The 24,651-nt window shown below is 50.5% G+C and overlaps 1 protein-coding gene across 3 annotated transcripts in view; it reads right to left on the bottom strand.

Annotated features, from left to right (window-relative positions):
- Window positions 1-1,466: 1,466 nt before the first annotated feature.
- Window positions 1,467-24,651, bottom strand: part of HSF1 (heat shock transcription factor 1) — a 79,724-nt gene continuing 56,539 nt past the window's right edge. For 2 of the 3 annotated variants that reach the window (XM_082284769.1, XM_082284771.1), the window contains 5 exons: window positions 16,674-16,916; window positions 14,143-14,248; window positions 6,684-6,749; window positions 4,992-5,061; window positions 1,467-1,708 (listed from right to left, as the gene is read on the bottom strand). In XM_082284769.1, the coding sequence (XP_082140895.1) occupies window positions 1,485-1,708; window positions 4,992-5,061; window positions 6,684-6,749; window positions 14,143-14,248; window positions 16,674-16,916 (709 nt within the window). In that variant the 3' untranslated portion in view covers window positions 1,467-1,484. The remainder of the gene's footprint in view (window positions 1,709-4,991; window positions 5,062-6,683; window positions 6,750-14,142; window positions 14,249-16,673; window positions 16,917-24,651) is intronic. The other variant, XM_082284770.1, reaches the window with a different exon arrangement.

The following is a 24,651-nucleotide window of genomic DNA, read 5'->3' as shown; positions in this document are numbered from 1 at the left end:
TCCCCAGGATTTCGGGCTCCCGTGGGATTCCGGGACCCCGTGGGTTTGGTTTCGGGTGCCGCTGTTTCCTGGGATCTTCCAGGATTCGGGGATCCCTGGATTTCAGCTCCCACAGGATCCCAGGGCTCCGTGGCTCTCCGGATCCCGCGGATCCCCGGGAGATCCCTCCGGGACCACTTCCCCCGCCCCTCATTCCCTCGGGATCCCCCTTTTCCCGGGAAGGGCCCCATTCCCGGCGCTCCCGGAGGGGGAGGGGGGGGGATCCGGCTGCGGCGCGGCTCCGATGCCGGAACTTTGGGATTTGGGAACGCCTCAGGAGCACAGGAACCGAGGGATCCGCTGGGATCCTCTGCGATCCTTTGGGATTCTTCGCTGGGGTGCTCCGGGATGATCTGGGATTTTCCAGGGTGCTCCAGGACACTCTGAGATCCTCCAGGATGCTCCGGGATCTCCTGGGGTCCTCTGGGATGCTCTGGAATCCCTTGTGATGCTCTGGGATCTCCTGGGATCCTCCAGGATGCTCTGGGATCTCCTGGGATCCTCCAGGATGCTCTGGGATCTTCCAGGATGCTCTGGGATGCTCCGGGATTCTCTGGAATCCCTTGTGATGCTCTGGGATCTCCTGGGATCCTCCAGGATGCTCCAGGATCTTCTGGGGTCCTCTGGGATGCTCCGGGATCTCCTGGGGTCCTCTGGGATGCTCCGGGATTCTCTGGGATGCTCCAGGATCTCCCAGGATCCTCCAGGATGCTCTGGGATCCCTTGGGATCCTCTGGGACGTTCCGGGATTCTCTGGAATGCTCCGGGATCTCCTGGGGTTCTCTGAGATGCTCCGGGATACTCTGGGATGCTCCGGGATCTCCCGGGATCCTCCAGGATTCCCCAGGATCTCCTGGGGTCCTCTGGGATGCTCCGGGATTCTCTGGGATGCTCTGGAATCCCTTGTGATGCTCTGGGATGCTCTGGGATCTCCCGGGATCCTCCAGGACGCTCTGGGATCCCTTGGGATCCTCCGGGATGCTCCAGGATGCTCTGGGATGCTCTGGAATCCTTTGTGATGCTCTGGGATCTCCCAGGATCCTCCAGGATGCTCTGGGATCCCTTGGGATCCTCCGGGATGCTCCAGGATGCTCTGGAATCCCTTGTGATGCTCTGGGATGCTCCGGGATCTCCCGGGATCCTCCAGGATGCTCCGGAATCCCTTCGGGGTCCTCTGGGATCCTTCAGGATGCTCCGGAATCCCTTGGGAACCCATCCACGATCTCCAGGGATGCTCCAGGATTCCCCGGGATGCTCCGTGGGGAGCGGCGGCTCCGGGGTCTGTGCGAAGCAGGAGGAGTCGCTTCCCTTTTCCCGGTCCTTTTCCCGGTCCTTTTCCCGGTCCTTTTCCCGGTCCTTTTCCGGGTCCTTTTCCGGGTCCTTTTCCAGATCCTTTTCCGGGTCCTTTTCCCGGTCCTGTCCCTGTCCTTGTCCCGCTCCCGGCCTTAGGACACGGCCGGGTCCTTGGGCGTGGGCGGCTCCGGGCCCGGCAGCAGCGCGGGATCCTCGGGATACTCCTCGGGATACTCCTCGGGATATTCGTCGCCGTCCGGGAAGCACGGCCCCTCCCCCAGCTCGAAAAAGATGGGAAGATCCCCGGATCCGACGTCCACGGCGCTGGAATCCACCAGGAAGAGCGGCTGAACCGTGCAGGGCACCAGCTGCTTCCCTGGAAAACAGGGATTGGGAATTGGGATTGGGATTGGGAATGGGGGATTGGGAATGGGGGATTGGGATAATCCACTGGGAACAGCGGCTGAACCGTGCAGGGCACCAGCTGCCTCCCTGGAAAACAGGGATTGGGAATTGGGATTGGGAATGGGGAAATGGGAATCGGAAATTGGGAATGGTAATGGGGGATTGGGAATACGGAATTGGGAGTGGGAATGGGGGATTTGGAATGGGGGAATGGGAATGGGGGATTGGGATTGTGAGACTGGGAATGTGGGATGGGGATTGGGAATGGGGGAATGGGATTGGGAATGGGGGAATGGGATTGGGGGGATTGGGATTGGGGGATTGGGAATGGGAGATTGGGAATGTGGGATTGGGAACGGGGGATTGGGAATGTGGGATTGGGAACTGGGAATAGACCATTGGGAATTGGGATTGGGAATGGGGAATTGGAAATGGGGGAATTGGGAATGGGGGAATTGGATTAGGAATGGGGGAAAGGGATTGGGGGGGATTGGGATTGGGGGATTGGGAATGGGGTATTGGGAATGGGGGATTGGGAAGGTGGGATTGGGAATGGGGGATTGGGATTGGGAATGGGAATGGGGGATTGGGAATGTGGGACTGGGATTGGGAACGGGGGACTGAGAATGGGGGATTGGGATTGGGAATGGGGGATTGGGAATAGGGGATGGGGATTGGGAAGGTGGGATTGGGAATGGAGGATTGGGATTGGGGGATTGGGAATGGGATTGGGGGATTGGGAATGGGGGATTGGGATTGGGAATGGGGGATTGGGATTGGGGGATTGGGAATGGGATTGGGGGATTGGGAATGGGGGATTGGGATTGGGAATGGGGGATTGGGAATGGAAGATTGGGATTGGGGGATTGGGATTGGGAATGGGGGATTGGGAATGGGAATGGGGGATTGGGAATAGGAGATTGGGAATGGGGGATTGGGAATGGGGGATTGGGATTGGGAATGGGGGATTGGAAATGGGGGATTGGGATTGGGAGTTTGGGATTGGGGGATTGGGAATGGGATTGGGGGATTGGGAATGGGGGATTGGGAATGGGGGATTGGGAATGGAGGATTGGGATTGGGATTGGGAATGGGGGATTGGGAATGGGAATGGGGGATTGGGAAGGTGGGAATGGGGGATTGGGAAGGTGGGAATGGGGGATTGGGATTTGGGAATGGGAATGGGGGATTGGGAATTAGGATTGGGAATGGGGGATTGGGATTTGGGGAATGAGATTGGGGGATGGGCAGGGAAGGTCCGGGATGGGCAGCAGGGAATGTCCCAGCTCCGCGCTGGAATCCCAGGACAGTTTGGGTGGGAAGGGCCCTCGCATCCCATGGATCCCATCCCAATCCCAATCCCATTATCCCATCCCATCCCATGGATCCCATCCCATCCCATGGATCCCATCCCAATCCCAATCCCATTATCCCATCCCATCCCATGGATCCCAATCCCAATCCCAATCCCATTATCCCATCCCTTCCCATGGATCCCATCCCAATCCCAATCCCATTATCCCATCCCATCCCATGGATCCCATCTTATCCCATCCCATGGATCCCATCCCAATCCCAATCCCATTATCCCATCCCATGGATCCCATCCCAATCCCAATCCCATTATCCTATCCAACCCCATCCCACGGATCCCATCCCACCCAATCCCATCCCATAGATCCCATCCCAATCCCATTATCCCAACTCAATCCCAATCCCATCCCATCCCATGGATCCTAATCCCATGGATCCCATTGTGATCCCATGGATCCCATCCCATGGATCCAATCCCAATCCCAATCCCAATCCCAGTCCCATGGATCGCATCCCAATCCCATTATCCCACCTCAATCCGGATCCCATCCCATCCCATGGATCCCATCCCAATCCCAATCCCAAGGATCCCAAACTCAGTATCATGGATCCCATCCCAATTCCGTGGATCCGATCCCCATCCCATGGATCCCAGTCCCATGGATCCCATCCCAATCCCATTATCCCACCTCAATCCCGATCCCAATGTGAATCCCATGGATCCCATCCCAACCCCAATCCAAATCCCATCCCATGGATCCCATCCCATGGATCCCATCCCCAATCCCATGGATCCCAGTCCTAGGAATCCCATCCCAATCCCAATCCCAATCCAAATCCCATGGATCCCAATCGCATGGATCCCATCCCAATCCCATTATCCCACCTCAATCCCGATCCCAAGGATCCCATGGATCCCATTGATCCCACAGATCCCCCTCCCCCGGGATCTCCGGCCGGGCCCGGGCCCATTCCCGGGTGGAGCAGCCCCGTTCCAGCCGCGCCCTTTGGGATTCCCGTGGGATTCCCAGTCCCAATTCCCAGACCCCGATCCCAATCCTGATCCCTCTTTTCCCACACCCTGATCCCAATCCCGATCCCTCTTTTCCCACACCCCGATCCCTCTTTTCCCAGACCCCAATCCCAATCACGGTCCCAATTCCCGGACCCCAATCCCAATCCCGATCCCTCTTTTTCCGGACCCCAATCCCAATCCCGATCCCTCTTTTCCCACACCCCGATCCCAATCCCGATCCCTCTTTTCCCAGACCCCAATCCCAATCCCGGTCCCAATTCCCACACCCCGATCCCAATCCCGGTCCCAATTCCCGGACCCCGATTCCAATCCCAATCCCTCTTTTCCTGGGCCCTGATCCCAATCCCGATCCCTCTTTTTCCGGACCCCAATCCCAATCCCGATCCCTCTTTTCCCACACCCCAATCCCAATCCCAGTCCCAATTCCCACACCCCGATCCCAATCCCGGTCCCACTTCCTGGACCCTGATCCCAATCCCAATCCCTTTTTTCCTGGGCCCAATCCCAATCCCGGTCCCAATTCCCGGACCCCAATCCCAATCCCGATCCCTCTTTTTCCGGACCCCGATCCCAATCCCGATCCCTCTTTTCCCACACCCCGATCCCAATCCCGATCTCTCTTTTCCCAGACCCTGATCCCAATCCCGGTCCCAATTCCCACACCCCGATCCCAATCCCGATCTCTCTTTTCCCACACCCCAATCCCAATCCCGATCCCTCTTTTTCCGGACCCCAATCCCAATCCCGATCCCTCTTTTCCCACACCCCGATCCCAATCCCGATCCCTCTTCTTCCAGACCCCGATCCCAATCCCGATCCTTTTTTTCCCAGACCCCGATCCCCATCCCAATCCCTCTTTTCCAGCCCCGTCCCTCATTCCAGAGGGGAATTCCAGTGGGAATACCGGAGTCCCCCGTGCCGGCCTCGGTCTCCGTTGGCTTCTGCTGCTCCTGGGACGAGAGGAGATCCTGGATCTGCCGGAATTCCGGGAATGATTCGCGTTTATTCCAAGGGTTTTTTTTTTTTTAGGGATTCCGAAGCCGCTGCTCCCAACCCCGGGAATGCCCCGGGAGCCGAGGGAGAAATCCCAACCTCAGCTCCTGCTCATCCCAAATGTTCCTGGGAATTATCCAGGAGAGGGAAAGCCTGGGAATGAGCCAGGGATGGTTCTGCATTCCTCGGACACCGGGGGTGTTCCCGGAGTAAATCCCGGCCCTGATCCCGATCCCGGCCCCGGCCCTGATCCCGATCCCGGCCCTGATCCCGATCCCGGCCCCGGCCCTGATCCCGATTCCGGCCCCGATCCCGGCCCCGATCCTGGCCCCAATCCTGATCCCAATCCCAGCCCCGATCCCGATCCTGATCCCAATCCCAATCCCAGCCCAGATCCTGATCCCAGCCTTGATCCCAATCCCAGCCCCGATCCTGATCCTGGCCTCGATCCCGATCCCGGCCCCGATCCCGGCCCCGATCCTGGCCCCAATCCTGATCCCAATCCCAGCCCCGATCCCAGCTCTGATCCCAGCCCTGATCCAGATCTCAGCTCTGATCCCAACCCTGATCCCGATCCCCACCCCGATCCCGATCCCAGCCCTGATCCCGACTCCAGCTCTGATCCCCACCCCGATCCCAATCCTGGCCTTGATCCCAATCCCAGCCCTGATCCCAGCCTTGATCCTGGCCTCGATCCTGATCCCCGTCCTGATCCCAGCCCCAATCCCAATCCCAGCCCCAATCCCAATCCCAGCCCTGATCCCAGCCTTGATCCTGGCCTCGATCCTGATCCCAGCCCCAATCCCAGCTCCAATCCCAATCCCAGCCCCAATCCCAACCCCAGCCCTGATCCCAATCCTGGCCTTGATCCCAGCCCTGATCCCAATCCCAGCCCCGATCCTGATCCCGGCCTCGATCCCGATCCCAGCCCCGATCCCAAGCCCAGCCCCAATCCCAACCCCAGCCCAGATCCCAATCCTGGCCTCGATCGCGATCCCGATCCCGGCCCCGATCCCAATCCCAGCCCTGATCCTGATCCCGGCCGCGATCCCAAATTTCCCCTCTGGATTCCGGCTCTTCCCGGCCCCAACCCTCCCCCCCATCCCGTGGGATCGGGAATTCCCGAGCTGCTCCGGGCGCCTCTCCCACCTTCCAGGAGTGGATCCCAAAGGAGGATTCCAAAGGAGCTTTTCCTTCGGGAAAACCCTCGGGAATGGCACCGGCAGATCCCTGGGATCTCCCCCGTTCCCACCCCCTGGAATCTCCTCTTGGAATCTCCGGGCAAAGGACCCAAATCCTGGGATTCTGGAGCCTCCCCGGGGACATTCCCGGGCCGGGATTTGGGATCAGCTTTCCAGGGAATTTCGGGCCTCCAATCCAAGGATTTTCCCGGGGAAATCCGGGATGTTGGGATGGGAAATGGGAAGATCCCGGAGCAGCTTCCAGGTCCCTTCCCGAGCTTCCCAAGGGCTGGAAAATCTGGGATTTCCCCTCATTTTTTCGGGGGGGGAGGGGTTCACTGGGATTGTTCCCGCCGGGAATTCCCCAAAGCCGCCTCCCTCCGGCCGGAATTCCAAGAGAATCCCGGGAATTCTGAACTCACACTGGCCAAGCTGCTGTCCAGGTCCGGCAGGGTCACGTCCGGCACCGCCATGGACGGGCTGAAGAGCTGCAGGGGAAAAGCGGGAATGGGACACCGGGAAGGGCGGAATTCCCGGGAGAGATGCGCTGGGAGCCAGGGAATGGACCCCGGGATGGTCCCGGTGGGAATTCCTGGGATAAAAATGGATCCCGGGATGGTCCCAGTGGGAATTCCCAGGATAAACCCAACCAGGGAATGGATCCTGGGATGGTCCCAGTGGGAATTCCTGGGATAAAAATGGATCCCGGGATGGTCCCGGTGGGAATTCCAGGGATAAACCCATCCTGATCCAGGAATTCCAGGGACATTCCCAGTGGGAATTCCCAGGATAAACCCGCCCTGATCCAGGAATTCCACGGATAAACCCACCCAGGGAATGGATCCTGGGATGGTCCCAGTGGGAATTCCAGGGATAAAAATGGATCCTGGGATGGTCCCGGTGGGAATTCCAGGGATAAACCCATCCTGATCCAGGAATTCCCGGGATAAACCCACCCAGGGAATGGATCCTGGGATATTCCCAGTGGGAATTCCCGGGACAAAAATGGATCCTGGGATATTCCCAGTGGGAATTCCCGGGATAAACCTGACCAAGGAATGGATCCCAGGATGGTCCCGGTGGGAATTCCCAGGATAAAAATGGATCCTGGGATGGTCCCGGTGGGAATTCCCGGGATAAACCCAACCAGAGAATGGATCCTGGGATGGTCCCAGTGGGAATTCCAGGGATAAAAATGGATCCCGGGATGGTCCCAGTGGGAATTCCTGGGATAAAAATGGATCCTGGGATGGTCCCGGAGGGAATTCCCGGGATAAACTCAACCAGAGAATGGATCCTGGGATGGTCCCAGTGGGAATTCCAGGGATAAAAATGGATCCTGGGATATTCCCAGTGGGAATTCCCGGGATAAACCTGACCAAGGAATGGATCCCAGGATGGTCCCGGTGGGAATTCCCGGGATAAAAATGGATCCTGGGATGGTCCCGGTGGGAATTCCCGGGATAAACCCAACCAGGGAATGGATCCTGGGATGGTCCCAGTGGGAATTCCCAGGATAAAAATGGATCCCAGGATGGTCCCGGTGGGAATTCCTGGGATAAAAATGGATCCTGGGATGGTCCCGGTGGGAATTCCAGGGATAAACCCACCCAGGGAATGGATCCTGGGATGGTCCCAGTGGGAATTCCAGGGATAAACCCAACCAGAGAATGGATCCTGGGATGGTCCCAGTGGGAATTCCAGGGATAAAAATGGAACGCCGGGAATCGGGGAACACTGGGAACGCCGGGAATTGGGAACGCCGGGAATTGGGGAATGCCGGGAATTGAGAACACCGGGAATTGGGAACGCCGGGAACTGGGGAATTTAGGAATTCTGGGAATTGGGAAATGCTGGGAATTTGGGAATGCCGGGAATTGGGAACACCGGGAACCCGGGAATGCTGGGAATTGGGAACGCCGGGAACTGGGGAATTTAGGAATTCTGGGAATTGGGAAATGCTGGGAATTTGGGAATGCCGGGAATTGGGAACACCGGGAACCCGGGAATGCTGAGAATTGGGGAATTTGGGAATTCTGAGAATTGGGAAATGCTGGGATTTGAGGAATGCCGGGAATTGGGAACACCGGGAACCCGGGAATGCTGGGAATTTGGGAACACCAGGAACCCAGGAATGCTGGGAATTGGGAACACCAGGAATTAGGGAATTTGGGAATTCTGGGAATTGCGAATTCCAGGAATTGGGAATGCTGGGAAGTGGGAACACCGGAAATTGGGGAATGCTGGGAATTGGGGACACTGGGAATTGGGGAATTTGGGAATTCTGGGAATTGGGAAATGCTGGGAATTTGGGAATGCCGGGAATTGGGGAATTTGGGAATTCTGGGAATTGGGAACACTGGGAATTGGGGAACGCCGGGAATTGGGGAACGCCGGGAATTGGGAACACCGGGAATTGGGGAATTTGGGGAATTCTGGGAATTGGGAAACGCTGGGAATTTGGGAATGCCGGGAATTGGGAACACCGGGAACCCGGGAATGCTGGGAATTGGGGAATTTGGGAATTCTGAGAATTGGGAAATGCTGGGATTTGGGGAATGCCGGGAATTGGGAACACCGGGAACCCGGGAATGCTGGGAATTTGGGAACACCAGGAACCCAGGAATGCCGGGAATTGGGAACACCGGGAATTAGGGAATTTGGGAATTCTGGGAATTGCGAATTCCAGGAATTGGGAACGCTGGGAAGTGGGAACACCGGAAATTGGGGAATGCCTGGAATTGGGAACACCGGGAATTGGGAACACCGGGAACCGGGGAATTTGAGGAATTCTGGGAACTGGTAAATGCTGGGAATTTGGGACTGCCGGGAATTGGGGAATTTGGGGAATTCTGGGAATTGGGGAACGCTGGGAATTGGGAACACTGGGAACCGGGGAATTTGAGGAATTCTGGGAATTGGGAACACCGGGAATTGGGGAACGCCGGGAATTGGGGAATTTGGGAATTCTGGGAATTGGTAAACGCTGGGAATTTGGGAACACCAGGAACCCAGGAACGCCGGGAATTGGGAACACCGGGAATTGGGGAATTTGGGGAATTCTGGGAATTGAGAAACGCTGGGAATTTGGGAATGCCGGGAATTGGGAACACCGGGAACCCGGGAATGCTGGGAATTGGGGAATTTGGGAATTCTGAGAATTGGGATATGCTGGGATTTGGGGAATGCCGGGAATTGGGAACACCGGGAACCCGGGAATGCTGGGAATTTGGGAACACCAGGAACCCAGGAATGCCGGGAATTGGGAACACCAGGAATTAGGGAATTTGGGAATTCTGGGAATTGCGAATTCCAGGAATTGGGAACGCTGGGAAGTGGGAACACCGGAAATTGGGGAATGCCGGGAACTGGGAACACCGGGAATTGGGAACACCGGGAACCTGGGAATTTGAGGAATTCTGGGAACTGGTAAATGCTGGGAATTTGGGACTGCTGGGAATTGGGGAATTTGGGGAATTCTGGGAATTGGTAAACACTGGGAATTTGGGAACACCAGGAACCCAGGAACGCTGGGAATTGGGAACACCGGGAATTGGGGAATTTGGGGAATTCTGGGAATTGAGAAACGCTGGGAATTTGGGAATGCCGGGAATTGGGAACACCGGGAACCCGGGAATGCTGGGAATTGGGAACACCGGGAACTGGGGAATTTAGGAATTCTGGGAATTGGGAAATGCTGGGAATTGGGGAATGCCGGGAATTGGGAACACCGGGAATTAGGGAATATGGGAATTCTGGGAATTGCGAATTCCAGGAATTGGGAACGCTGGGAAGTGGGAACACCGGAAATTGGGGAATGCCTGGAATTGGGAACACCGGGAACCCGGGAACGCTGGGAATTGGGAACACCGGGAACTGGGGAATTTAGGAATTCTGGGAATTGGGAAATGCTGGGAATTTGGGAATGCCGGGAATTGGGGAATTTGGGGAATTCTGGGAATTGGGGAACGCTGGGAATTGGGGAACGCCGGGAATTGGGGAATTTGGGAATTCTGGGAATTGGTAAACGCTGGGAATTTGGGAACACCAGGAACCCAGGAACGCCGGGAATTGGGAACACCGGGAATTGGGGAATTTGGGGAATTCTGGGAATTGAGAAACGCTGGGAATTTGGGAATGCCGGGAATTGGGAACACCGGGAACCTGGGAATGCTGGGAATTGGGAACACCGGGAACTGGGGAATTTAGGAATTCTGGGAATTGAGAAATGCTGGGAATTTGGGAATGCCGGGAATTGGGAACACCGGGAACCCGGGAATGCTGGGAATTGGGGAATTTGGGAATTCTGAGAATTGGGATATGCTGGGATTTGGGGAATGCCGGGAATTGGGAACAGCGGGAACTGGGGAATTTGGGAATTCTGGGAATTGGGGAACGCTGGGAATTGGGGAACGCCGGGAATTGGGGAATTTGGGAATTCTGGGAATTGGTAAACGCTGGGAATTTGGGAACACCAGGAACCCAGGAACGCCGGGAATTGGGAACACCGGGAATTGGGGAATTTGGGGAATTCTGGGAATTGAGAAACGCTGGGAATTTGGGAATGCCGGGAATTGGGAACACCGGGAACCTGGGAATGCTGGGAATTGGGAACACCGGGAACTGGGGAATTTAGGAATTCTGGGAATTGGGAAATGCTGGGAATTGGGGAATGCCGGGAATTGGGAACACCGGGAACCTGGGAATGCTGGGAATTGGGGAATTTGGGAATTCTGAGAATTGGGAAATGCTGGGATTTGAGGAATGCCGGGAATTGGGAACACCGGGAACCCGGGAATGCTGGGAATTTGGGAACACCAGGAACCCAAGAATGCCGGGAATTGGGAACACCGGGAATTAGGGAATTTGGGAATTCTGGGAATTGCGAATTCCAGGAATTGGGAACGCTGGGAAGTGGGAACACCGGAAATTGGGGAATGCCTGGAATTGGGAACACCGGGAATTGGGAACACCGGGAACCGGGGAATTTGAGGAATTCTGGGAACTGGTAAATGCTGGGAATTTGGGACTGCCGGGAATTGGGGAATTTGGGGAATTCTGGGAATTGGTAAACACTGGGAATTTGGGAATGCCGGGAATTGGGAACACCGGGAACCGGGGAATTTGGGAATTCTGGGAATTGGTAAACGCTGGGAATTTGGGAACACCAGGAACCCAGGAACGCTGGGAATTGGGAACACCGGGAATTGGGGAATTTGGGGAATTCTGGGAATTGAGAAACGCTGGGAATTTGGGAATGCCGGGAATTGGGAACACCGGGAACCCGGGAATGCTGGGAATTGGGGAATTTGGGAATTCTGAGAATTGGGAAATGCTGGGATTTGAGGAATGCCGGGAATTGGGAACACCGGGAACCCAGGAATGCCGGGAATTGGGAACACCAGGAACCCGGGAACGCCGGGAATTGGGAACACCGGGAATTAGGGAATTTGGGAATTCTGGGAATTGCGAATTCCAGGAATTGGGAATGCTGGGAAGTGGGAACACCGGAAATTGGGGAATGCCTGGAATTGGGAACACCGGGAATTGGGAACACCGGGAACCTGGGAATTTGAGGAATTCTGGGAACTGGTAAATGCTGGGAATTTGGGACTGCCGGGAATTGGGGAATTTGGGGAATTCTGGGAATTGGTAAACACTGGGAATTTGGGAACACCAGGAACCCAGGAACGCTGGGAATTGGGAACACCGGGAATTGGGGAATTTGGGGAATTCTGGGAATTGAGAAACGCTGGGAATTTGGGAATGCCGGGAATTGGGAACACCGGGAACCCGGGAATGCTGGGAATTGGGAACACCGGGAACTGGGGAATTTAGGAATTCTGGGAATTGGGAAATGCTGGGAATTTGGGAATGCCGGGAATTGGGAACACCGGGAACCCGGGAATTTGAGGAATTCTGGGAACTGGTAAATGCTGGGAATTTGGGACTGCCGGGAATTGGGGAATTTGGGAATTCTGGGAATTGGGAACACCGGGAATTGGGGAACGCTGGGAATTGGGGAACGCCAGGAACTGGGGAATTTGGGAATTCTGGGAATTGGTAAACGCTGGGAATTTGGGAACACCAGGAACCCAGGAACGCCGGGAATTGGGAACACCGGGAATTGGGGAATTTGGGGAATTCTGGGAATTGAGAAACGCTGGGAATTTGGGAATGCCGGGAATTGGGAACACCGGGAACCCGGGAATGCTGGGAATTGGGAACACCGGGAACTGGGGAATTTAGGAATTCTGGGAATTGGGAAATGCTGGGAATTTGGGAATGCCGGGAATTGGGAACACCGGGAATTAGGGAATTTGGGAATTCTGGGAATTGCGAATTCCAGGAATTGGGAGCGCTGGGAAGTGGGAACACCGGAAATTGGGGAATGCCTGGAATTGGGAACACCGGGAATTGGGAACGCCGGGAACCCGGGAACGCTGGGAATTGGGAACACCGGGAACTGGGGAATTTAGGAATTCTGGGAATTGGGAAATGCTGGGAATTTGGGACTGCTGGGAATTGGGGAATTTGGGGAATTCTGGGAATTGGTAAACACTGGGAATTTGGGAATGCCGGGAATTGGGAACACCAGGAACTGGGGAATTTGGGAATTCTGGGAATTGGTAAACGCTGGGAATTTGGGAACACCAGGAACCCAGGAACGCCGGGAATTGGGAACACCGGGAATTGGGGAATTTGGGGAATTCTGGGAATTGAGAAATGCTGGGAATTTGGGAATGACGGGAATTGGGAACACCGGGAACCCGGGAATGCTGGGAATTGGGGAATTTGGGAATTCTGAGAATTGGGATATGCTGGGATTTGGGGAATGCCGGGAATTGGGAACACCGGGAACCCGGGAATGCTGGGAATTTGGGAACACCAGGAACCCAGGAATGCTGGGAATTGGGAACACCAGGAATTAGGGAATTTGGGAATTCTGGGAATTGCGAATTCCAGGAATTGGGAATGCTGGGAAGTGGGAACACCGGAAATTGGGGAATGCCTGGAATTGGGAACACCGGGAATTGGGAACGCCGGGAACTGGGGAATTTAGGAATTCTGGGAATTGGGAAATGCTGGGAATTTGGGAATGCCGGGAATTGGGGAATTTGGGGAATTCTGGGAATTGGTAAACACTGGGAATTTGGGAATGCCGGGAATTGGGAACACCAGGAACTGGGGAATTTGGGAATTCTGGGAATTGGTAAACGCTGGGAATTTGGGAACACCAGGAACCCAGGAACGCTGGGAATTGGGAACACCGGGAATTGGGGAATTTGGGGAATTCTGGGAATTGAGAAACGCTGGGAATTTGGGAATGCCGGGAATTGGGAACACCGGGAACTGGGGAATTTAGGAATTCTGGGAATTGGGAAATGCTGGGAATTTGGGAATGCCGGGAATTGGGAACACCGGGAACCCGGGAATGCTGGGAATTGGGGAATTTGGGAATTCTGAGAATTGGGAAATGCTGGGATTTGAGGAATGCCGGGAATTGGGAACACCGGGAACCCGGGAATGCTGGGAATTTGGGAACACCAGGAACCCAGGAATGCCGGGAATTGGGAACACCAGGAACCCGGGAACGCCGGGAATTGGGAACACCGGGAATTAGGGAATTTGGGAATTCTGGGAATTGCGAATTCCAGGAATTGGGAGCGCCGGGAAGTGGGAACACCGGAAATTGGGGAATGCCTGGAATTGGGAACACCGGGAACCGGGGAATTTGAGGAATTCTGGGAACTGGTAAATGCTGGGAATTTGGGACTGCCGGGAATTGGGAACACCGGGAACCGGGGAATTTGGGAATTCTGGGAATTGGTAAACGCTGGGAATTTGGGAATGCCGGGAATCGGGAATGGCGGAGCTCACGTCCAGCAGCGCGCTGTCCACGCTGAAGCCGTGCGAGCTCAGCAGCGCCTGCAGATTGTCCAGGCTGGAGTCGATCGTGTCCAGGTGCTCGTTCAGCTCATTCCTGCTGGGAACGGCCCCAAACAGCCGGATCAGGGCTGGGAACGGGCAGGGAAACCGGGATCGGGGTGGGAATGGGCACGGGATTGGGTGGGAATGGGCACGGGATTGGGTGGGAATGGGCAGGGAAAGCGGGATTGGGGTGGGAATGGGCAGGGAAAGCGGGATCGGGGTGGGAATGGGCACGGGATTGGGTGGGAATGGGCAGGGAAAGTGGGATCGGGGTGGGAATGGGCAGGGAACAGCGGGATCGGGGTGGGAATGGGCAGGGAAAGCGGGATTGGGGCGGGAATGGGCAGGGAATGGGACTGGGATCGGGGCTGGGATTGGGATCTGGGCTGGGATCAGGGCTGGGATTGGGATTGGAGCTGGGATCGGGATTGGGGCTGGGATTGGGGCTGGGATTGGGGCTGGGATCAGGGCCGGGATCGGCATCGGGGCTGGGACATTGGGGAGGGAAAGGGATCTGGGATATCCCAAGGGAAGCGGGGCCGGAATTCCAAGGGCAACCCCAACTCCCCCCCTCCCTCTGCTCCCCCCAGGAATGGGAATTCCGGGAATGTCGCCCTCTTCCCTGCCTGTGAGCATCCCGGGAATCCCAACCCAGGGGAGCCCTCCTGAGGAGCCCCATCCCGGAATCCCGGGAATCTTGGGAATCCCAACCCAAGGGAGCCTCATCCTGGAATTCCTGGAATCCCAACCCAGGGAGCCCCATCCCAGAATCCCGGGAATCCTGGGAATCCCAACCCAGTGGAGCCCCATCCCGGAATCCCAGGAATCCCAACCCAGGGGAGCCCCATCCCAGAATCCCAGGAATCCCAACCCAGGGGAGCCCCATCCCGGAATCCCAGGAATCCCAACCCATGGGAGCCCCATCCCAGAATCCCGGGAATCCCAGGAAACCCAACCCAGGGGAGCCCCATCCCAGAATCCCGGGAATCCCAGGAAACCCAACCCAGGGGAGCCCCATCCCAGAATCCCGGGAATCCCAGGAAACCCAACCCAGGGGAGCCCCATCCCAGAATCCCGGGAATCCCAGGAATCCCAACCCAGGGGAGCCCCATCCTGGAATTCCGGGAATCCCAACCCAGGGAGCCCCATCCCAGAATCCTGGGAATCCCAACCCTGGTGAGCCCCATCCCGGAATCCCGGGAATCCTGGGAATCCCAACCCAGCGGAGCCCCATCCCGGAATCCCAGGAATCCCAACCCATGGGAGCCCCATCCCGGAATCCCGGGAATCCCAACCCAGGGGAGCCCCATCCTGGAATTCCGGGAATCCCAACCCAAGGGAGCCCCATCCCGGAATTCCGGGAATCCCAACCCAAGGGAGCCCCATCCCAGAATCCCGGGAATCCCAACCCAGGGGAGCCCCATCCCAGAATCCCGGGAATCCTGGGAATCCCAACCCAGGGGAACCCCATCCCAGAATCCCGGGAATCCCAACCCAGGGGAGCCCCATCCTGGAATTCCGGGAATCCCAACCCAGGGAGCCCCATCCCAGAATCCCGGGAATCCCAACCCAGGGGAGCCCCATCCCAGAATCCCGGGAATCCCAGGAATCCCAACCCAGGGGAGCCCCATCCCAGGAATTCCAGGAATCCCAACCCAGGGAGCCCCATCCCAGAATCCTGGGAATCCCGGGAATCCCAACCCAGGGGAGCCCCATCCCAGAATCCCGGGAATCCTGGGAATCCCAACCCATGGGAGCCTCATCCCAGAATCCCGGGAATCCCAGGAATCCCAACCCATGGGAGCCTCATCCCAGAATCCCGGGAATCCTGGGAATCCCAACCCAGGGGAGCCCCATCCCGGAATTCCGGGAATCCCAACCCAAGGGAGCCCCATCCCAGAATCCCGGGAATTCCGGGAATCCCAACCCAGCGGAGCCCCATCCCAGAATCCCGGGAATCCTGGGAATCCCAACCCAGGGGAGCCCCATCCCGAAATGTGGGAATCCCAGGAATCCCAACCCAGGGGAGCCCCATCCCAGGAATCCCGGGAATCCCAGGAATCCCAACCCAGGGGAGCCCCATCCCGAAATGTGGGAATCCCAGGAATCTCAACCCAGGGGAGCCCCATCCCGGAATTCTGGGAATCCTGGGAATCCCAACCCAGTGGAGCCCCATCCCGGAATCCCAGGAATCCCAACCCAGGGGAGCCCCATCCCAGGAATTCCGGGAATCCCAACCCAGGGAGCCCCATCCTGGAATTCCGGGAATCCCAACCCTGGTGAGCCCCATCCCGGATTCCCGGGAATCCCAACCCATGGGAGCCCCATCCCAGAATCCCGGGAATCCCAACCCAGGGAGCCCCATCCCGGATTCCCGGGAATCCCAACCCATGGGAGCCCCATCCCAGAATCCCGGGAATCCCGACCCATGGGAGCCCCATCCCGGATTCCCGGGAATCCCGGGAATTGCCGGCGCTCACTTGTCGAGGCAGGCGACGCTCAGGCACTTTTCCTGGGATTGGGGATTGCCGGGAGCGGCTCCGGGCTCGTTTTCCCGCAGGATGGAGTCGATGAAGGTGGAAGGGGACAGGGGGGTCTCGGCTCCCGGCGCGGCGTTCCCGGAATTCCCGGAATTCCCGGGATTGGCGGGGTTGGGCTCGTCCACGTGCGGGCTGGGCGTGGGGCTGGGAGGCTCCTCCTTGATCCGGATCACCGGGCTGCTCCTGGGGAAAAGCGGGAATGAGGGGCGGGAAGGACGGGAATGGATGGTGGGAATGATGGGGATGAGAAATGGGAATAATGGGAATGATGGGAATGAGTAATGAGAATGATGGGAATGAATGATGGGAATGAGTAATGGGAATGATGGGAATAATGGGAATGATGGGAATAAATGGGAATAATGGGAATGATGGGAATAATGGGAATGATGGGAATAAAGGGAATGATGGGAATAACGAGAATAAAGAATGGAAAAATGATGGGAATGATGGGGATAAATGATGGGAATGATGGGAATGATGGGGACAAATAATGGGAATAATGGGAATGATGGGAATGATGGGAATGATGGGAATAAGCAATGGGAATGATGGGAATAATGGGGATAAATGGGAATAATGGGAATGAATGATGGGAATGATGGGAATGATGGGAATGATGGGAATGATGGGGATGAGTAACGGGAATAATGGGAATGAATAATGGGAATGATGGGAATAACGAGAATAAAGAATGGAAAAATGATGGGAATGATGGGAATAAATAATGGGAATGATGGGAATGATAGGGATAAATAATGGGAATGATGGGAATGATGGGAATAAGCAATGGGAATGACGGGAATAACGGGGATAAATGGGAATAATGGGAATGAATGATGGGAATGATGGGAATAAATGATGGGGATGACTAATGGGAATAATGGGAATGAATAATAGGAATGATGGGAATAACGAGAATAAAGAATGGAAAAATGATGGGAATGATGGGAATAAATGATGGGAATGATGGGAATGATGGGAATGATGGGAATAAGCAATGGGAATGACAGGAATAACGGGGATAAATGGGAATAATGGGAATGAATGATGGGAATGATGGGAATAAAGGGAATGATGGGAATAACGAGAATAAAGAATGGAAAAATGATGGGAATGATGGGGATAAATGATGGGAATGATGGGAATGATGGGGACAAATAATGGGAATAATGGGAATGATGGGAATGATGGGAATGATGGGAATAAGCAATGGGAATGATGGGAATAATGGGGATAAATGGGAATAATGGGAATGAATGATGGGAATGATGGGAATGATGGGAATGATGGGAATGATGGGGATGAGTAACGGGAATAATGGGAATGAATAATGGGAATGATGGGAATAACGAGAATAAAGAATGGAAAAATGATGGGAATGATGGGAATAAATGATGGGAATGATGGGAATGATGGGGATAAATGGGAATGATGGGAATGACGGAGATAAATGAGAATAATGGGACTAAATAATGGGAATGATGGGAATGAATGATGGGAATGATGGGAATAAAGGGAATGATGAGAATAACAGGAATAAAGAATGGAAAAATGATGGGAATGATGGGAATGATGGGGATAAATAATGGAAAAACGAAGGGAATGATGGGAATAAATAATGGGAATAATGGGGATAAATAATGGGAATGATGGGAATGATGGGGATAAATAATGGGAATGATAGGGATAAAAAATGGAATAAATAATGGGAATGATGGGAATAATGGGAATAAATAATGGAAAAATGATGGGAATAATGGGGATAAATAATGGGAATGATGGGAATGATGGGAAGAATGGGAATAAATGGGAACGATGGGAATAAATAATGGGAATGATGGGAATAAATAATGGAATAAATGATGGGAATGATGGGGATGAATAATGGGAATGATGGGAACGATGGCAATAAATAATGGGAATGATGGGGATAAATAATGGAATAAAAGACAGGAAGAGTGGGAAAAAATAATGGCAATAATTTATGGGAATAAAGGGAATAAATGATGGGAATGATGGGGATAAAGAGAATGATGGGAATAACAGGAATAAATAATGGAAAAACGAAGGGAATGATGGGGATAAATAATGGGAATGATGGGAAAAAGTAATGGGAATAAATGATGGGAATAAATGGAATGATGGGAATAAATAATGGAATAAATGATGGGAATGATGGGAATAAATAATGGGAATGATGGGAATGATGGGAATAAATAACGGAAAAATGATAGGAAAAATGGGGATAAATAACGGGAATGATGGGAATGAATAGTGGAATAAATGATAGGAATGATGGGAAAAAGTAATGGGAATAAATGATGGGAATAAAGGGAAAGACGGGAATAAATAATGGAGAAACAATGGGAATGATGGGGATAAATAATGGAATAAATGATGGGAATGATGGGAAAAAATGATGGGAATGATGGGAAGGATGGGAATAAATAATAGGAATAAATAATGGGAATAAAGGGAATAATGGGAATAAATAATGGAAAAACGATGGGAATGATGGGAATAAATAATGGGAATGATGGGAATGATGGGGATAAATAATGGGAATGATAGGGATAAAAAATGGAATAAATAATGGGAATGATGGGAATAATGGGAATAAATAATGGAAAAATGATGGGAATAATGGGGATAAATAATGGGAATGATGGGAATGATGGGAAGAATGGGAATAAATGGGAACGATGGGAATAAATAATGGGAATGATGGGAATAAATAATGGAATAAATGATGGGAATGATGGGGATGAATAATGGGAATGATGGGAACGATGGGAATAAATAATGGGAATGATGGGAATAAATAATGGAATAAAAGACAGGAAGAGTGGGAAAATATAATGGGAATAAATTATGGGAATAAAGGGAATAAATGATGGGAATGATGGGGATAAAGAGAATGATGGGAATAACAGGAATAAATAATGGAAAAACGAAGGGAATGATGGGGATAAATAATGGGAATGATGGGAAAAAGTAATGGGAATAAATTATGGGAATAAATGGAATGATGGGAATAAATAATGGAATAAATGATGGGAATGATGGGAATAAATGATGGGAATGATGGGAATCAATTATGGGGATAACAGGAATAATGGGAATGATGGGAATGATGGGAATGATGGGAATAAATAACGGAAAAATGATGGGAATAATGGGGATAAATAACGGGAATGATGGGAATGAATAGTGGAATAAATAATAGGAATTATGGGAAAAAGTAACGGGAATAAATGATGGGAATAAAGGGAATAAAGGGAATGACGGGAATAAATAATGGAGAAACGATGGGAATGATGGGGATAAATAATGGAATAAATAATGGGAATGATGGGAATAAATGATGGGAATGATGGGAAAAAATAATGGGAATGATGGGAAGGATGGGAATCAATTATGGGGATAAATAATGGGAATGATGGGAATGATGGGAATAAAGGGAATAAAGAATGGAAAAATGATGGGAATAATGGGGATAAATAATGGGAATGATGGGAATGATGAGAACAATGGGAATAAATGGGAATGATGGGAATAAATAATGGAATAAATGATGGAAATGATGGAAAAAAATGATAGGAATGATGGGAAGGATGGGAATAAATAATAGGAATAAATAATGGGAATAAAGGGAATAAAGGGAATAATGGGAATAAATAATGGAAAAACGATGGGAATGATGGGAATAAATAATGGGAATGATGGGAATGATGGGAAGAATGGGAATAAATGGGAACGATGGGAATAAATAATGGGAATGATGGGGATAAATAATGGGAATGATAGGGATAAAAAATGGAATAAATAACAGGAATGATGGGAATAATGGGAATAAATAATGGAAAAATGATGGGAATAATGGGGATAAATAATGGGAATGATGGGAATGATGGGAAGAATGGGAATAAATGGGAACGATGGGAATAAATAATGGGAATGATGGGAATAAATAATGGAATAAATGATGGGAATGATGGGGATGAATAATGGAATAAATGACAGGAAGAGTGGGAAAAAATAATGGCAATAATTTATGGGAATAAAGGGAATAAATGATGGGAATGATGGGAAAAAGTAATGGGAATAAATGATGGGAATAAATGGAATGATGGGAATAAATAATGGAATAAATGATGGGAATGCTGGGAATAAATAATGGGAATAATGGGAATGATGGGAATCAATTATGGGGATAACAGGAATAATGGGAATGACGGGAATGATGGGAATGATGGGAATAAATAACGGAAAAATGATGGGAATAATGGGGATAAATAATGGGAATGATGGGAATGAATAGTGGAATAAATGATAGGAATGATGGGAAAAAGTAATGGGAATAAATGATGGGAATAAAGGGAATAAAGGGAAAGACGGGAATAAATAATGGAGAAACGATGGGAACGATGGGGATAAATAATGGAATAAATAATGGGAATGATGGGAAAAAATGATGGGAATGATGGGAAGGATGGGAATAAATAATAGGAATAAATAATGGGAATAAAGGGAATAAAGGGAATAATGGGAATAAATAATGGAAAAACGATGGGAATGATGGGAATAAATAATGGGAATGATGGGAATGATGAGAACAACGGGAATAAATGGGAATGATGGGAATAAATAATGGAATAAATGACGGGAATGATGGGAAAAAATAATGGGAATGATGGGAAGGATGGGAATAAATAATAGCAATAAATAATGGGAATAAAGGGAATAATGGGAATGACGGGAATAAATGATGGAAAAACGATGGGAATGATGGGAATAAATAATGGAAATGATGGGAATGATGGGAATATTGGGAATAAAGAATGGAAAAATGATGGGAATGATGGGGATAAATAATGGGAATGATGGGAATAAATAATGGAATAAATGATGGGAATAATGGGGATAAATAATGGGAATGACGGGAGAAAGTAATGGGAATAAATAACGGGAATAAAGGGAATGATGGGAACAAATAATGGAATAAATGATGGGAATGATGGGAATAAAAAACGGGAATGATGAGAATGAATAATGGGAATGATGGGAATGACGAGGACAATGGGAATGACGGGAATGGGCTGGAAGGGTGGGATTAGGGAGGGAATTCTTGGCACAGGTGGGATGAGAATCCCGGGATGAGGGAGCTGGGAATGAGCCGGGAATGAGCCGGGAATGAGCTGGGAATGAGCTGGGAATGAGCTGGGAATGAGCTGGGAATGAGCTGGGAATGAGCCGGGGAATTCCAGGAGAGCCCCGAGCCCCTTCCAGGGCCTTTTCCAGAGGTTTTTCCAGCAGAGCTGGAGAGGGCCTTGGCATAAAGGCTGCAGGGGCAGGAGCCTGGGGGGTTTAGGGAATTTTGAGGGGTTTTTAGGGAATTTTGGGCGGTTTTTAGGGAATTTTGAGGGGCTTTTAGAGAATTTTTATGGGTCCTTTTAGGGAATTTTCAGGGTTTTTTTAGGGAATTTTGAGGGGTTTTTAGGGATTTTTCAGGGTTTTATTAGGGAATTTTGAGGGGTTTTTAGGGATTTTTCAGGGTTTTATTAGGGAATTTTCAGGGGTTTTTAGGGAATTTGCAGGGATTTTTTTTAGGGAATTTTGAGGATTTTTTTAGGGAATTTTCAGGAAGTTTTTTTAGGGAATTTTGAGGGGGTTTTTGGGAATTTCCAGGGGTTTTTAGGGAATTTTCAGGGTTTTTTTTAGGGAATTTTCAGGAGATTTTTTTAGGGAATTTTCAGGAGGTTTTTTAGGGAATTTTGAGGGGGTTTTTGGGAATTTTCAGGGTTTTTTTTAGGGAATTTTCAGGGGTTTTTTAGGGAATTTTCAGGGGTCCTTTTAGGGAATTTTCAGGGTTTTTTTTAGGGAATTTTCAGGAGATTTTTTAGGGAATTTTGAGGGGGTTTTTGGGAATTTTCAGGGGTTTTTAGGGAATTTGCAGGGATTTTTTTTTAGGGAATTTGCAGGGATTTTTTTTAGGGAATTTTCAGGAAGTTTTTTTAGGGAATTTTGAGGGGGTTTTTGGGAATTTTCAGGGGTTTTTAGGGAATTTGCAGGGATATTTTTTTTAAGGGAATTTTGAGGATTTTTTTAGGGAATTTTCAGGAGGTTTTTTAGGGAATTTTGAGGGGGTTTTTGGGAATTTCCAGGGGGTTTTTAGGGAATTTTCAGGGGTCCTTTTAGGGAATTTTCAGGGTTTTTTTTAGGGAATTTTCAGGAGATTTTTTTAGGGAATTTTGAGGGGGTTTTTGGGAATTTTCAGGGGTTTTTAGGGAATTTGCAGGGACATTTTTTTTTAGGGAATTTTGAGGATTTTTTTAGGGAATTTTCAGGAGGTTTTTTAGGGAATTTTGAGGGGGTTTTTGGGAATTTCCAGGGGGTTTTTAGGGAATTTTGAGGGGGTTTTTGGGAATTTTCAGGGGTTTTTAGGGAATTTGCAGGGATTTTTTTTTAGGGAATTTTGAGGATTTTTTTTAGGGAATTTTCAGGAAGTTTTTTTAGGGAATTTTCAGGGTTTTTTTTAGGGAATTTTCAGGAGATTTTTTTAGGGAATTTTCAGGAGGTTTTTTAGGGAATTTTGAGGGGGTTTTTGGGAATTTTCAGGGGTTTTTAGGGAATTTGCAGGGATTTTTTTTTAGGGAATTTTGAGGATTTTTTTTAGGGAATTTTCAGGAAGTTTTTTTAGGGAATTTTCAGGGTTTTTTTTAGGGAATTTTCAGGGGTTTTTTTTAGGGAATTTTCAGGGGTTTTTTAGGGAATTTTCAGGGGTCCTTTTAGGGAATTTTCAGGAGATTTTTTTAGGGAATTTTGAGGGGGTTTTTGGGAATTTTCAGGGGTTTTTAGGGAATTTGCAGGGATTTTTTTTTAGGGAATTTTGAGGATTTTTTTTAGGGAATTTTCAGGAAGTTTTTTTAGGGAATTTTGAGGGGGTTTTTGGGAATTTCCAGGGGTTTTTTAGGGAATTTTCAGGGGTGTTTTTAGGGAATTTTCAGGGTTTTTTTAGGGAATTTTCAGGGGTACTTTTTAGGGAATTTTCAGGGTTTTTTTAGGGAATTTTGAGGGGTTTTTAGGGATTTTTCAGGGTTTTATTAGGGAATTTTGAGGGGTTTTTAGGGATTTTTCAGGGTTTTATTAGGGAATTTTGAGGGGTTTTTAGGGAATTTGCAGGGATTTTTTTTTTTTTAGGGAATTTTGAGGATTTTTTTAGGGAATTTTCAGGAAGTTTTTTTAGGGAATTTTGAGGGGTTTTTTGGGAATTTCCAGGGGGTTTTTAGGGAATTTTCAGGGTTTTTTAAGGGAATTTTCAGGGGGTTTTTAGGGAATTTTCAGGGTTTTTTTAGGGAATTTTCAGGGGTCCTTTTTAGGGAATTTTCAGGAGATTTTTTTTAGGGAATTTTGAGGGGGTTTTTGGGAATTTTCAGGAGTTTTTAGGGAATTTGCAGGGATATTTTTTTTAAGGGAATTTTGAGGATTTTTTTAGGGAATTTTCAGGAGGTTTTTTAGGGAATTTTCAGGGGTCCTTTTTAGGGAATTTTCAGGAGATTTTTTTAGGGAATTTTGAGGGGGTTTTTGGGAATTTCCAGGGGGTTTTTAGGGAATTTTCAGGGGTTTTTTAGGGAATTTTTAGGGGTACTTTTAGGGAATTTTGAGGGGGTTTTTTTAGGGAATTTTCAGGGGGTTTTTAGGGAATTTTCAGGGGTTTTTTAGGGAATTTTCAGGGTTTTTTTTTAGGGAATTTTGAGGGGGTTTTTGGGAATTTTCAGGGGTTTTTAGGGAATTTGCAGGGATTTTTTTTTTAGGGAATTTTGAGGATTTTTTTAGGGAATTTTCAGGAGGTTTTTTAGGGAATTTTGAGGGGGGTTTTGGGAATTTCCAGGAGGTTTTTAGGGAATTTTCAGGG

This window comes from Coloeus monedula, assembly GCF_965178545.1.
Source record: "Coloeus monedula genome assembly, chromosome: 1".
NCBI classification, from domain to species: domain Eukaryota; kingdom Metazoa; phylum Chordata; class Aves; order Passeriformes; family Corvidae; genus Coloeus; species Coloeus monedula.
The sequence above is the reverse complement of the archived record's forward strand: the minus strand, read 5'-3'. Positions and strand labels throughout refer to the sequence as shown.